A 14,565-nucleotide genomic window follows, 5' to 3' on the forward strand; every position below is an offset into this window, starting at 1 on the left:
AGGTGTTGGTATCTGCAAGTAGTTGTTGTGCTTTTTGCATGTACTCTGCTTTGTCCAGGATGACTGTCATTCTGCCTTTGTCTGCTGGTAGTATAATTATGTTCTTATCGTTTCTTAGCGATTTTAGTGCTTCCCTCTCCTTGGTGTTGAGGTTATGTGTTTGTTCTTTTCTTGTTATCAGCCGGACGATACTTTGTCTCACAGTTTGTTGTGTCTCTTCTGTCAGTCCATTGTTCCTGAGTGTGCATTCTAGTGCTGCTAGGAATTCGACTGGGACAACACTACCATTGTAGGGCAAGCCAAACAGAGAACAGCCAGGGAATTCCTAGAGGCATGGCACTCATCCACAGACTCTATCAACAAACACATCGACCTGGACCCAATATACCAGCCACTACAGCGGACAGCTCGAACTGACAACCGGAAGCGGCAGAGACAGGCCACTATAAATGCCGGAGGAAACAGCACAGAAGCGCTTCACAGGAGGCTCCCAAGCACTGAGGATGTCACCGAGACAGGGGACGAAACGTTTGCAAGACAAATTCCCAGCTCGGCGAACAGAACCACAACAACGAGCACCCGAGCTACAAATCTTCTCCCAAACTTTGAATACAGACTGACTCTGACTTCACACCTTTAATGCATTGTCTGAGCTGAAATGTCACCTTTTGTTATAAAACCTTAAGTTATCTCGAAGGTGATGTAAAAGAAGTTCTGGGGTTTACATATTAATAAACCAAAATCTGCAACCCATTCTAAAATATGAAAGATTGAACAATCCAGGTGTGTTCAATATATCACAGTATGACATTTATAATCTTTATTGTGGTTCTGTTCGCCGAGCTGGGAATTTGTGTTGCAGACATTTCGTCCCCTGTCTAGGTGACATCCTCAGTGCTTGGGAGCCTCCTGTGAAGCGCTTCTGTGATGTTTCCTCCGGCATTTATAGTGGTTTGTCTCTGCCGCTTCCGGTTGTCAGTTCCAGATGTCCGCTGCAGTGGCTGGTATATTAGGTCCAGGTCAATGTGTTTGTTGATAGAATCTGTGGATGAGTGCCATGCCTCTAGGAATTCCCTGGCTGTTCTCTGTTTGGCTTGTCCTATAATAGTAGTGTTGTCCCAGTCAAACTCATGTTGCTCGTCATCTGCATGTGTGGCTACTAAGGATAGCTGGTCATGTCATTTTGTGGCTAGTTTTGTGACCCAAATTCCCAGCTCGGTGAACAGAACCACAACAATAAGCACCCGAGCTACAAATCTTCTCACAAACTTTGAATTATAATCTTTTGCTATAAATTCTGTGTCTTATGATCTTATATTCCACAACCACCTGATGAAGGAGCAGCGCTCCAAAAGCTAGTGCTTTCAAATAAACCTGTTGGACTATAACTTGGTGTTGTGATTTTTAACTTTGTCCACCTTAGTCCAATACCAACTCCTCCACATCATAATAGTCGAATGATCACTGTGACTGTCGTAAGTCAGTGTTTTTTTTTCCTTTTTTTTTAAATAAGAAAACATTTTAGTCCATTTCATATTTAAGTCAGGTTATGGAAGTCAGAAATTGGCCATTTATTTTACCACTATGGTGTTAGCAAGTGCCAAAGATGGAGACTGAATCTAGAAATCCTAAGGTTCAAATCTAAAAATTTCTATATGTCTTGAGTACACAACAAATGATGCATTTCCTCACGGAATTTGTAATAACAATGGCTGTGTTAAGTGTTAAATGGCTTATTTTAAACACTCTTCATGTTAATGGAAAAAGCTTACTACTTTTTATTTCTCTGAATTACAGGGTCCTTGCCTATCAGCCACCTGCAGTTCGATTGCCAAATGTCACGACTGTTGATACAAGTTTTCTGCCTCAGTTGGCAGACTATCCAGCCACATTCCATCACTCAACAATGGCCCTTCCACCTGACATTCAAAGTAAGGACAGGTTATGAAATGACATATACCTCCTTTTATGTATTAAGAAAGGCAATTTGTCAATGTCCCAGTTAGCCTGCCCTGATTTTGAGTGCAATGATTCTTGGAGAATAGTACGACAGGTGTCTGTGGCCTGGGAGCTCGTCAAAACATCACAAGTATAGGTGGTGTGCAGCACAGCTGTACCCAGTACTCAAGCCTATGCTCACTCAGCATCCTTAAAGATTATTTCCAACTATCTCTTCTCGTCATTTCCCTTGTTAGCTTTAGTTTTAGTGCTGCCTAAATATAAATGGAGAAAGTTAGGAGCGTGCCCATTTCTGAGGATACTTTAATTGCAAAACCTGCTGAGCTGTAAAGCAGCATGTAGTCTCCCTGAGTAATAATTGCACAAAATGTCAGTGTGTCTATGCCACTGAATGGACCCTTTGCTTAATTAAGGGTCAGTACTTTTCTCCTTGTGAATTATTCTAATTAGCTTAGATTAGATTGACTACAGTGTGAAAACAGGCCCTTCGGTCCAACAAGTCCACACTGACCCTCTGAAGAGTAACCCACCCAGACCCATTTCCCTCTGATTAATGCACCTAACACTATGGACAATCTAGCATGGCCAATCCACCTGACGTGCATATCTTTGGACTGTGGGAGGAAACCCACGCAGACATGGGGAGAATATGCAGACTCCACACAGACAGTCACCCAAGGCTGGAATCGAACCTGGGACCCTGATGCTGAGAGGCAGCAGTGTCAACCACTGAGCCACTGTGCGCCCTCTCATCCTCATTGCTTCCCTGTATCTGTTAATGTTTCTTTCTCCCACGCAATTGTAGTTCTTGTAAAACCCCTCACTCGTTAATAGCTGATACAAACTGAGCATTGAATTGTCTCCTGTTTAACACGAGGACCATTTGTTCTGTGTGCTAATGATGAGAAATAGGAGCGATAACCCAATCTCTCATGTTGTACTGGGATTTGTGGAATCCTCAGAATGAGGTTAGGATGGGTGTAATCTTTGAACTATGGCACAAGGAACTATTTGCACTTCTCACCCAATAAGAGCTTGAGGAATATGCAAAACAATATATTCAATGACCCATTGCACCTACTACACCACACTGATTTGAAATTTCCTATTTTATTTCAACCATCTCTGTTCAAAATGGAACCGTATCATCTGTCCTCCAATCCTCTGTGACCTGAGAGGGATTAAAACTATTGGTCCAAGCCCCTGTAATTTTCTTCCTTGTCTCCCAGAGCAGTGAATTCCTCTGCATCTACTGAACGTGTCTTTTCTAGTTGGTTGGAGTAACAGGTTTTGAAACTGCTGTTGAAGGAACCTCAGTGGTTTACTACCACAGTGCTGCTTGTAGTACACGCTGGCATTGTGCATCAGTGGTAGAGGAAGGATGGGGTAACAATCAAATGAACTACTTTGTCCAGGATAGTCTTGAGCTTTTTGAATGTTATTGGAGCTGCAAATAAGCAAGTGGAGAATATCTCATCATACTTCTGACATGTCTTGTAGATTGTGGAGAGGCTTTAGGGAGACTGAGATGCATTACTGCAAATTTGCTAGCCTGTGTCTTGCTATTTTACCCACCACATCATGTGGATGTTCAATTCCTGATCAGTGGTAAACCCACGCACCTACCCAGGTTGTTGATGCGACAGAATCAGTAAGTGTAATGCCATTGTTCATGAAGGAAAAATGGTTAGATGCTCTTGTTGGAGATGCTCATTGCCTGGCATTTGTGTAGAGTGAATGTTATTGGCTACTTATTAGCCAAAGCCTGTCTTGCTGCATATGAGCACAGACTTGTTCAGTGTGTGAGAAGTCATGAGTAGTGCTGAACCGTGTGCAATCATCGGAAAATATCTGCATTGTTGTGGTTCTGTTCGCCGAGCTGGCAATTTGTCTTGCAAACGTTTCGTCCCCTGTCTAGGTGACATCCTCCGTGCTATGGCACTCATCCACAGACTCTATCAACAAACACATCGACCTGGACCCAATATACCGGCCACTACAGCGGACAGCTCGAACTGACAACCGGAAGCAGCAGAGACAGGCCACTATAAATGCCGGAGGAAACAGCACAGAAACGCTTCACAGGAGGCTCCCAAGCACTGAGGATGTCACCGAGACAGGGGACGAAACGTTTGCAAGACAAATTCCCAGCTCGGCGAACAGAACCACAACAACGAGCACCCGAGCTACAAATCTTCTCCCAAACTTTGAAAATATCTGCATTTCTGACCTTTATGATGGAAGTAAAGTAATTGAAGCAGCTGAAGGTAGTTGCACAGAGGACAGTGCCTGAGAACTCCTGCAGTGAGGGTTAAGATGTTTGACCTCCAAGAGCCATACCCATTTTTTAATTTTGTGCAATCAATGGAGAGACTTCCTCTGATTTCCATTGACTTGAGTTTTGTTAGAGCTCCTCCTTACCATATTTGGTCAAATGCTGTGTTGATGTCATGGACAGTTTCCTCACCTCTGGAGTTTAGCTCTCTTTTCCATGTTTGAACCTCGTCTGTAATGTGGTCAGGAGACGTGATTCAGGCAGAATGCAAGCTTGGCACCAGTGAGCAGGTTAGACCTTTGCATGTGCCACATAGTAGCACAGTTGATGACCCATTCCTTCGCTTTACTGATGAATGGGAGTAGACTGATAGAGATAATTGGTCAGGTTGGAATTGTCCTTTTTTTTTCGTGAACCTGGGAAATTTTCCTCATTTGTCACAACTGGCCATCATAGTGATGCAGGTGATTTAAGGTGGTCATACTAACAGATTAACATAAAATTAAATTGTAAAGTTTCCAAAACTGTGTTGGCTATGATGGCATCTTTGGCCTCTTAGGATCAGTTTGTGACAATGCTTCCTGTTTTGTGTGAATAAACTTGAACGTTTCCTATTATCAATGTGTGCAGACTTTAATATACATCACACTTTCAGCAATGATCACCGAATTGTCATGTGATTAGCGGTAACCCATGTTAATTAAACTTCACTCAGGCCCCTCCTACTGTCCAACAATTTGCCTCACTTCCTTTGGAAAATAAGCAACACCATGTGTCTCAATGGGTGCTTCTCTCTGAAATGGAAGACATACCCAAATGATGCTTGCACTTAAACTACATTTGAAGATTGAGCATACTGATTTGATTCTAAATTTCAAATCGTTTTACAGTATCTCATCTGATTTGTAAATGCAATTTCTTTTTCAGATTTGGACTTTTTCTCATTGTTTCAGAGTGATCCTCAGGTATGTATGCATGTAATGTAGTTTTTACTGTGATAGTTGGTGCTATCTATAATACACCAAGGCATACTTGTCACCTGTCCTGAAACACTTCGTGCTGTATATACATTCAGTTCTGCTATAACACGTTTCTTCAATGCATATTCACTTTAATACGATTGAAGAATTTAGATGGTTATGTGTAGAACGCGAACTGTATTGATTATAAAGCGATTCCAATCCCATTAGTTTAAATGGCGTGACTATTTTGTGAGTTTCTTAACACGAGGTGGCAAGAGAACAGAACTGTCACGTTGCACATCTTTTGCGAGATTGATTCTAACAGTACCCCAATACTGCTGTCCTCTGCTCTAACTCTTCCTCCCCCACACATTATTCATTATCAAGTTCTTGGCAGGGACAGTGATAGATTCAGTGACTGCTTCTTATACCCCTGTAGTAGGAGTCTCAGCATCTGCATGTAGACTTGACTGGGAATTGCTCATTGTTCCTTCAGCATTAGTCTGCTCAAAGGGAGCCAGTGGCAGGAGATGAAAATTCATCATACTCATCATACCAGTCAATACAGATTTAGCATCTCTCCAAATTGTCTCTTGGCCTTTTGCCCAGCACACAAGAAATCTAGATCAACTTTTTCTCAGGCGTTGCGCCTGCACTCTGCAGGTTGCTCCCTGGGCCACATGCAATTCATAACAGAAATAGGAGGATAAGATCGATGAATGCATGACTGGAATGTTGGTACAGGAGGGAGGGCTTTAGATTCTTGGGACCGGCTGTGGTGAAAATGGAACCTCGACAGGCGTTTTGCACCTGGACAGAGCTGGGACTATGGGGGGAGTGTGATGGAGGTAGCTTTGCTTTTGGTGATCAGGAGAATTTATGCTAACTCAGCAAAGATGTGGAGATCAGGAAATAATAGGCTGGAATACCAAGTTGCACAGAATACTGGGAGAAAAGGATAACATTAAAATTGAGAATAATAAGTTGTGAGGTCAGAGCAAAGGAGAAATTAAAGCTGCTGTGTATGTGGAGGAATAAGTCATGGCTGAAATATTAAACAAATGTCTTTGTCTTGCTTATGAATTTTTTTACCAAGGAGGAAGATTCTAAATAGCGCTTGGAAATTTAGTTGCTAGAAGAGTTTAGAATTTGAGTGAATAGGCTGTTTTGTATTTAGTTGACAAGGCACCTGGACCAGTTAAGATCCATCCAAGAATATGGAGGATGTTGGAATTAAAATTGCAGCGGCACATGCAATAATTTTTTCATCTTCCTTAGTTTCAGGGATGGTACCAGAGAGCTGCAAACATAATTCTGTTCAAAAAAATTTACAAAGATAAGCGAAGCAACTATTTTAGACAATAGGTGCAGGAGTAGGCCATTTGGCCCTTCGAGCCTGCACCACCATTCAATATGATCATGGCTGATCATCCTTAATCAGTATCCTGTTCCTGCCTTATCTCTATAGCCCTTGATTCCACTATCCTTGAGAGCTCTATCCAAGTCTTTCTTAAATGAATCCAGAGACTGGGCCTCCACTGCCCTCTGGGGCAGAGCATTCCACACAGCCACCACTCTCTGGGTGAAGAGGTTTCTCCTCATCTCCGTCCTAAATGGTCTACCCTGTATTTTTAATCTGTGTCCTCTGGTTCAGCACTCACCCATCAGCAGAAACATGTTTACTGCCTCCAGAGTGTCCAATCCTTTAATAATCTTATATGTCTAAATCAGATCCCCTCTCAGTCTTCTAAACTCAAGGGTATACAAGCCCAGTTGCTCCAGTCTTTCAGTGTAAGGTAATCCCGCCATTCCAGGAATTGACCTCGTGAACCTATGCTGCACTCCCTCAATAGCCAGAATGCTTTCCTCAAATTTGGAGACCAGAACTGCACAGAGTACTCCAGGTGTGGTCTCACCAGGGCCCTGCACAGCTGCAGAAGAACCTGTTTGCTTCTATACTCAATTCCTCTTGTTATGAACGCCAGCATGCTATTAGCCTTCTTCAATACCTGCTGTACCTGCATGCTTACCTTCATTGAATGGTGTACAAGATTTGCCTTCATTGACTGGTGTACAGTACAGATCTCTCTGTACTGCCCCTTTACCTAAATTGATTCCATTTAGGTAGTAATCTGCCTTCCTGTTCTTGACACCAAAGTGGATAACCATACATTTATCCACATTAAACTGCATCTGCCATGCATCTGACCACTCACCTAACTTGTCCAGATCACCCTGTAATCTCCTAACATCCTCCTCACATTTCACCCTGCCACCCAGCTTAGTATCATCAGCAAATTTGCTCATGTTATTACTAATACCATCTTCTATATCATTAATATATATTGTAAAAAGCTGCGGTCCCAGCACTGATCCCTGCGATACCCCACTGGTCACTGCCTGCCATTCCGAAATGGAGCCGTTTATCACTACTCTTTGTTTCCTATCAGCCAACCAACTTTCAATCCAATTTTAACTTAGATGGTTTTAAATCCTCTAGAAACAATAGGATGAAATTGATAGTCCCATGGACAATTTATTTCATTCATTCATGGGATGTGGATATTGCTAGCTAAACATCCATTGATTTTCCATGTCTATTTGCCCAGAGGTGGGTCTGGAGTCACATGTAGGCCAGACCCCACAGATAAGTAAGGAAGATTTCCTTCCCTAAGAAGCATGAGAAATGTACTCCTTTGGTTTCTTTGCATGGTCAGTTAGAAAAGTTCTCAGGTTAATTAAAAAATAGTGGCTGAAGGACCTGAACTGAAGGGAATTTATATTAGGCAAGAAATGGTGTTGGAGAGACTGTTAGGTCTGAAGGTAGATAAGTCCCCGGGACTTGATGGTTTGCATCCCAGGGTACTGAAGGAGGTGGCTCTAGAAATCGTGGATACATTGGTGATCATTTTCCAATGTTCTATGGATTCAGGATCAGTTCCTGCGGATTGGAGGGTGGCTAATGTTGTCCCACTTTTTTTTAAGAAAGGAGGGAGAGAGAAAACAGAGAACTATAGACCAGTTAGTCTGACCTCAGTGGTGGGAAAAATGCGGAAGTCAATTATAAAAGATGAAATTACGACACATGGGCATAGCAGTAACAGGATAGGTCAGGGTCAGCATGGATTTATGAAGGGGAAATCATGCTTGACTAATCTTCTGGAATTTTTTGAGGATGTAACTCTGAAGATGGACAAGGGAGATCCAGTGAATGTAGTGTACCTGGACTTTCAGAAAGCCTTTGATAAAGTCCCACATAGGAGGTTAGTGAGCAAAATTAGGGCACATGGTATTGGGGCAAAATACTGACATAGATTGAAAATTGGTTGGCTGACAGGAAACAAAGAGTAGTGATAAACTGCTCCCTTTTGGAATGGCAGGCGGTGACCAATGGTGTGCCGCAGGGATCATTGCTGGGACCATAGCTTTTTACAGTGTACATTAATGATATAGATGAAGGTATTAAAAATAATAGCAAATTTGCTGATGACACAAAGCTGGGTGGCAGGGTGAAATGTGAAGAGGATGTTAGGAGACTACAGGGTGACCTGGACAGGCTAGGTGAGTGGACGGATGCATGGCAGATGCAGTTTAATGTGGATAAATGTGTGGTTATCCACTTCGGTGTCAAGAACAGGAAGGCAGATTACTACCTAAATGGAGTCAAGTTCGGTAAAGGGGCAGTACAACGAGATCTAGGTGTTCTTGTACATCAGTCAATAAAAGCAAGCATGCAGGTACAGTAGGCAGTGAAGAAAGCTAATAGCATGCTGGCCTTCATAACAAGAGGAATTGAGTATAGAAGCAAAGAGGTCCTTCTGCAGCTGTACAGGGCCCTGGTGAGATCGCACCTGGAATATTGTGCGCAGTTTTGGTCTCCAAATTTGAGGAAAGACAGTCTGGCTATTGAGGGAGTGCAGTGTTGGTTCACGAGGTCAATTCCTGGAATGGCGGGACTATCTTACGCTGAAAGATTGGAGCGACTGGACTTGTATACACTAGAGTTTAGAAGGCTGAGAGGGGATCTGATTGAGATGTATAAGATTATTAAAGGATTGGACACTCTGGAGGCAGGAAGCATGTTTCTGCTGAGGGGTGAGTCCCGAATCAGAGGATACAGTTTAAAAATAAGGGGTAGGCCACTTAGAACAGAGTTGAGGAGAAACTTCTTCACCCAGAGAGTGGTGGGTGTATGGAATGCTCTGCCCCAGAAGGCTGTGGAGGCCAAGTCTCTGGATACTTTCAAGAAAGAGTTGGATAGAGCTCTTAAGGATAGTGGAATCAAGGGTTATGGGGATAAAGCAGGAACAGGATACTGACTGAGGATGATCAGCCATGATCATAATGAATGGTGGTGCTGGCTCGAAGGGCCAAATGGCCAACTCCTGCACCTATTGTCTAATTAAAATAACTTATTTGCTCTAACAGTTGCAATGCTGTTCCAGACTGTAATCCAGACCGACTTCCCTCCTATTAATTTTAAATACAAAATTATGCAGGTGCATCTTCGCACAGAAACAATAGTGTTCAAGATCATCTTCATGATATGTATAATTTTGTGCTTTCTCTTAACTGTATAGTGGATCGCAAGTTAGCATGATTAGTAGTTTAGCAAGGCGGGGGCAGCATGGTGGCTCTGTGGTCTGCACTGTTGTCTCACAATGCCAGGGTCCAGAGTTAGATTCCAGCCTTGAGTGACTCTGTGGAGTTTCCTTGTTCTGTCTGTGTCTTTCACAGTGTCCTCCCATTTCTTTCAACAGTCCAAAGATGCGCAGGTTCAGTGGATTGGTTATGCTAAATTACCCTGTTGTGTCCAGGGATGTGCAGGCTAGATGGATTAGCCATGGGAAGAGCAGGGTTATAGGGATAGGTTGAGTGTAGATTCTGGGTGGGATGTTTTTGGGAGGGTCATTGCAGACTCAATGGGCCGAATGGCCTCTTTCCACATTGTAGGGATTCTATGATGTTTTGGTAAATTGATTGGGAATTAAATAACCTTTTAAAATTAAACCTTGACAGGTTTTTAAAACAAAAACCCTTCCATAAAGGAAACAAAGAACTCTAGTTTTCATGTCAGTAATTCCTGTAGATATTGATGTGTGCTAAACAGTCTAGCAAGTACTCTACCAGAAGGGAGGATCTACTGCATCGTCTGCTCTAGTATTCTCCTTGCTACTTCCTTGCAAATGTGTTGGAGGTCTATGAACATTTTACTTGAATAACTTCGACTGTGGGATGGTTCAGAGGGAAAACAGTTTTTTTCCCCCTTCTCCTAACAAACTGTCAGGTCATACTGGATCATAGAGCACTCATTTACTTTTATTGTTCCCTCTATTTCCTCAACTACAGTACTGTCAATCTATATTTCTGGACAATCTCTCCACTGCTGTTGGATCACCGACTATAACACCCACCACTGTGGGTGGAAGCATCATCTCATCAACCCAGCATCATGAGGGCAGCGGCAGCAGCAACAGTCGAGCAGAAACTGGGGTGATAGCAGGAGCCGGAGGAGGCAGCAGCATACCAGACATCATCTCTTTAGATTGATAAATTTTGCATAGACTTGATTTTGTATTCAGGAGCTGGATGGGGTGGTTGAAGGGAAGAAGAATGAAACAGCAGTCACGCTGCAGCCAAGAACTCTATTTCAACATTTTGTGCATTCTCCGCAATGCTGCCACTTTTTTGCTTTCAAAGTATCAAAAACTTTGTTGACTGGCAGCATTCAGAGTGCTGGTGCAGCACTTCCTTGGAATGAGAACAAAAATGGATGACAGAAATGGAGTCTGAAATCCTTGGCTTGAAGTCTGATGGAAGCAGAAGACAAAATTGTAATATTTTGTTGCGATTAATGTAGTGTAGTTCCATTTACAACCACTGTTGAAGTTCACAGCAATTTTTTATTCCTCTATTGACTCTGAATTTTCAAGGTGCCCCTCCAAACCCAAAATGTATGCATCGTCTCTGAACAGTTCAAATAATTGGTGCTTTATTGCGAAGTATACTATACCCTTGGTTACTGTGAAGAATTCCTTTGTTTCACAGTTGCTGAGGTGTTAAGTACTGTAATTCTGACTCAAATGCAATAACTGAGCCAGATGTTGAGATCTTTAGTATAAGATATTGTAGTAGCCAGTTCTGAGATGTAATTCTTTATCAATGATTGAATTACCTATAAGCATGTACAGTGTTTCTAGGATGGAGAAAATACACTTTTTAAAAATGGTTTGCATTCCTTTTGTAATTTTAATGCAATTTTCTTGGGGAAAGCAGGGAATAAGCAAACAATCTGTACTTCTGGCAAACACTGCATGGTCTTCATTAAAATTAGGAAGAATCTGATTTCAGTACCTGTTGATCTAGCCGATTTTGAGATAATATCAGTATGAAGTAATGTGTCAGTGATTCAGAAGAGAAAATCCAGATACTGCTGTTTAGAAGTGGGGAGAAAAGAAACTGTAGGCAAGATTTATTTAGATATGCACTGTCCAATTTAATATCTTGCTGGCAGTCACTGTGTGGTCTCTTACACACACAATGGAAATGCAGATGAGGTAAATGGACCACCAATTGTGGACAACATCCCATTCCTCTACTCTTATGGTTTAAGATAGGAGAAAATTAGAAGTAGTAAAATTTAATTATTAAATCGTATACACTTGGATTACTTCCTCTTGCCGTATGCCACAGCCCTTCATTTGAGCCTGAAACGTTGATGAATCTGATCTGAAAGGGAAATCTGTATTTCGTGTTATGGGGGCCAGATTGGAGCAGAACCTAAAGTTACACAATATTTGTACAAATCCTAATAGAGTTTAACTAGAGCCAAGCCCTGGAGTTTCTGATTTGGATTCCAATTCTGCATTTCAGAAAAGTCACAATTCTGACCTGGAAGTGCTTAGTACTTGAAAGCCAGGACATGCTGAAAATAGTTGGTTATCTTTAGTTTCTAGGTCACTTAATAATCTAGTGTGGATAAATGCACCATGTGCTGTAGTAAGCAATGTAGTCCAGAAGGTTCAAGGTACAATTTCTAGTCAATCCTGAGCTTGTTGATCACAGCCAGACTATTTATTGTGATATTTTGATTGGTCTCATCTCTAAGCTAAATGGGAGTACTCGTTTAATGTCCATTTAAATGAATCCTCCCAAATCTGCCCTGGTGAGTGAGCCTTGGATAACATCAGAGCAGCAGTGTTTGCTCTGCAGTTTTGTGATAGAAGATGGTGCCTTTGAAATTGCACCCCAGTAATAGTGCCTTCAGGAGAGAATGATGGAGGAGTTAGCAAAAAAGGCTTTCATTAATTTGGTTGAACGTTTTAAATTTTATTTTTGAAATTATGCAATTCTTTAAAAAAATCATCTTGGCTGCATTGACTGGGTCAAAATAGGTCAAACCTATTTTTCATCTACTTAAAGTAGGGCAAAGCATTTATCTAAAGATGTGTTCTGAATTTTTTTAGAGAAAGCTCTGATTCCTTTTAAAAGAAAGTTAATATTTTGAAGCAATTGATATTGTCTCTTTTGTTGTCATGGGATTTGAAATAAAGTTCTTGTGTCATTATTTTCTTCTATGCTAAAGAAGCTTGTAGTGTTATATAAATTTGGGACCTAAAAACTAAAACATGTTCTCTGAAGCCTAATATCTGCCTCTGTTCTTTGAGATGATTTTTTTTTTTCTTTGGGATGTGTGTGTGGTGCTCCAGTTTTCTAAAAAAGTGTTACTGGGACATGGGTATCACTTTCTAGGCCAACATTTATTGCCCATCACTAATTGCCCTGAACAAGATGAGCTAAACATTGAGTTGTACCTTTGTTTCCCTGTGGCTTAAATTATAAAATTTAGTGTTAACTTATATTTGCTTTAGTGCATAAATCTTTCTTTGAAATTGATGCAAGAAATGTCAGTACACATGACCTTGCAGATGTAGGAATGTATATCAGCCACTGGTAGGCCTGCTGTGCAATGACTGAAATAATTCTTGGAAGCCATAATTGATTGGAATGTGAATGCTGTATGCCACAGTGGTATTTAGAACACCCTGTTGACTGGTTACAAAGTGCCTGTACTTGTGTCAAGATTCCATTTATTATTATATTTTGATGCAACATCAAATCATTAGGTTGTAAACAGTTGGAAGATATTGAATAATGCAGTTTCTGAATTTTCTGGCCTGTTTGGCATAGCTTCCAATTAATAAAGCTGGTTGTGAAGGTTAAGGGCAAACCTCATCAAACTATCTGCTAAATTCTCAGAAATATGAACATTTTACCCACATGACCACTTGTAAAAAAAAAAACTTCATTACAGTACTGAGATTGAATCCATTCCATTATATGTTATAGCAGTTTTGTGTCACATATGCATTACATCAACTCAATTTTGTAATCCTAAAAAAGCTTTAAATCACAATGTAATTAATATGCAAATAAAAACATGCTACTAAAGCTATTTACAAGTTTACTGTATAGCACTTGAGGGCTCTTGATTGATTGCTTTACTAAGAGTCCTTGTTACTTAATTTCAAAACATTTACAAGAGAAGTTAGATTTTTAACATTTTCTGTTGAAATGTCTGTAACTATGTTTTTTTTGAGAGAGCTGTGCCTCTGAAAAGTTCAAGAATCTTGAGTCCATACAGGTTCCCAGATCCATTAGCTATTGGCGGAAAACATCTCATGGATCCGCTTCCAGTATGCTATTCTTTAACTCCAGAATTCATCATTAGCAACATACAATCCTGTTTAAAAGCACCTAAGTCTCCAGGAAATCAGATTTCTGGAAAAAGAACATTGTTGTACTGAGAAATACAGAATAATCCAAACAACACTTCAGGGCAAAATTAATTCATCTTAAAATTACAGAGGAAGCAGGTCTTTTCATTTTTGTGTTACATCTCAAGTTATGAAGGCAGTGGTTTAAAATTTGTTGATATGAACAATGATTGTAACTTTTAGAGAAGTTCTGAAATTAAATATTCTGATAGCCTTAAGTATTTTTGAAGCACTATTCCAGGATTTCATAAAGTATTTGTGTAATAATTGCATTATTGCAGAAACATTGCAAAGAATCTACCCTACCTTCCAATGACCATGACTGAGAAATTCTAGAACAGAAATGGTGTCACCTTTTGCGATCTCAACTTTTCCTGTGGTTTCCTCCCTCCAAGTCTAGATCATAGGAATTCTATTTCATTATTAAGAGGTAATCCCGATGAACAGGTTGACAAGGTTCTGCATGGTAGACTAATCAGTAAAGTTAATCACATGGGATTCAGGGAGAGTTTGCCGATTGGATACAAAAGTGGCTTAACGGTAGAAGACAGTGATGAAGGTCTTCTTTTCAGCTGGAAGGCCTATGACCACT

The 14,565-nt window shown here is 40.9% G+C and overlaps 1 protein-coding gene across 2 annotated transcripts in view; it reads left to right on the forward strand.

Moving 5' to 3' along the window:
* pias2 (protein inhibitor of activated STAT, 2) overlaps nucleotides 1-12,763 on the forward strand; it is an 80,938-nt gene extending 68,175 nt beyond the window's left edge. For both annotated transcript variants that reach the window (XM_072574972.1, XM_072574978.1), the window contains exons 12-14: nucleotides 1,798-1,931; nucleotides 5,162-5,199; nucleotides 10,546-12,763. In XM_072574972.1, the coding sequence (XP_072431073.1) occupies nucleotides 1,798-1,931; nucleotides 5,162-5,199; nucleotides 10,546-10,746 (373 nt within the window). In that variant the 3' untranslated portion in view covers nucleotides 10,747-12,763. The remainder of the gene's footprint in view (nucleotides 1-1,797; nucleotides 1,932-5,161; nucleotides 5,200-10,545) is intronic.
* The last annotated feature ends 1,802 nt before the right edge of the window (nucleotides 12,764-14,565 follow it).

Source organism: Chiloscyllium punctatum, chromosome 1 (assembly GCF_047496795.1).
Source record: "Chiloscyllium punctatum isolate Juve2018m chromosome 1, sChiPun1.3, whole genome shotgun sequence".
In the NCBI taxonomy this organism is placed as follows: Eukaryota; Metazoa; Chordata; class Chondrichthyes; order Orectolobiformes; family Hemiscylliidae; genus Chiloscyllium; species Chiloscyllium punctatum.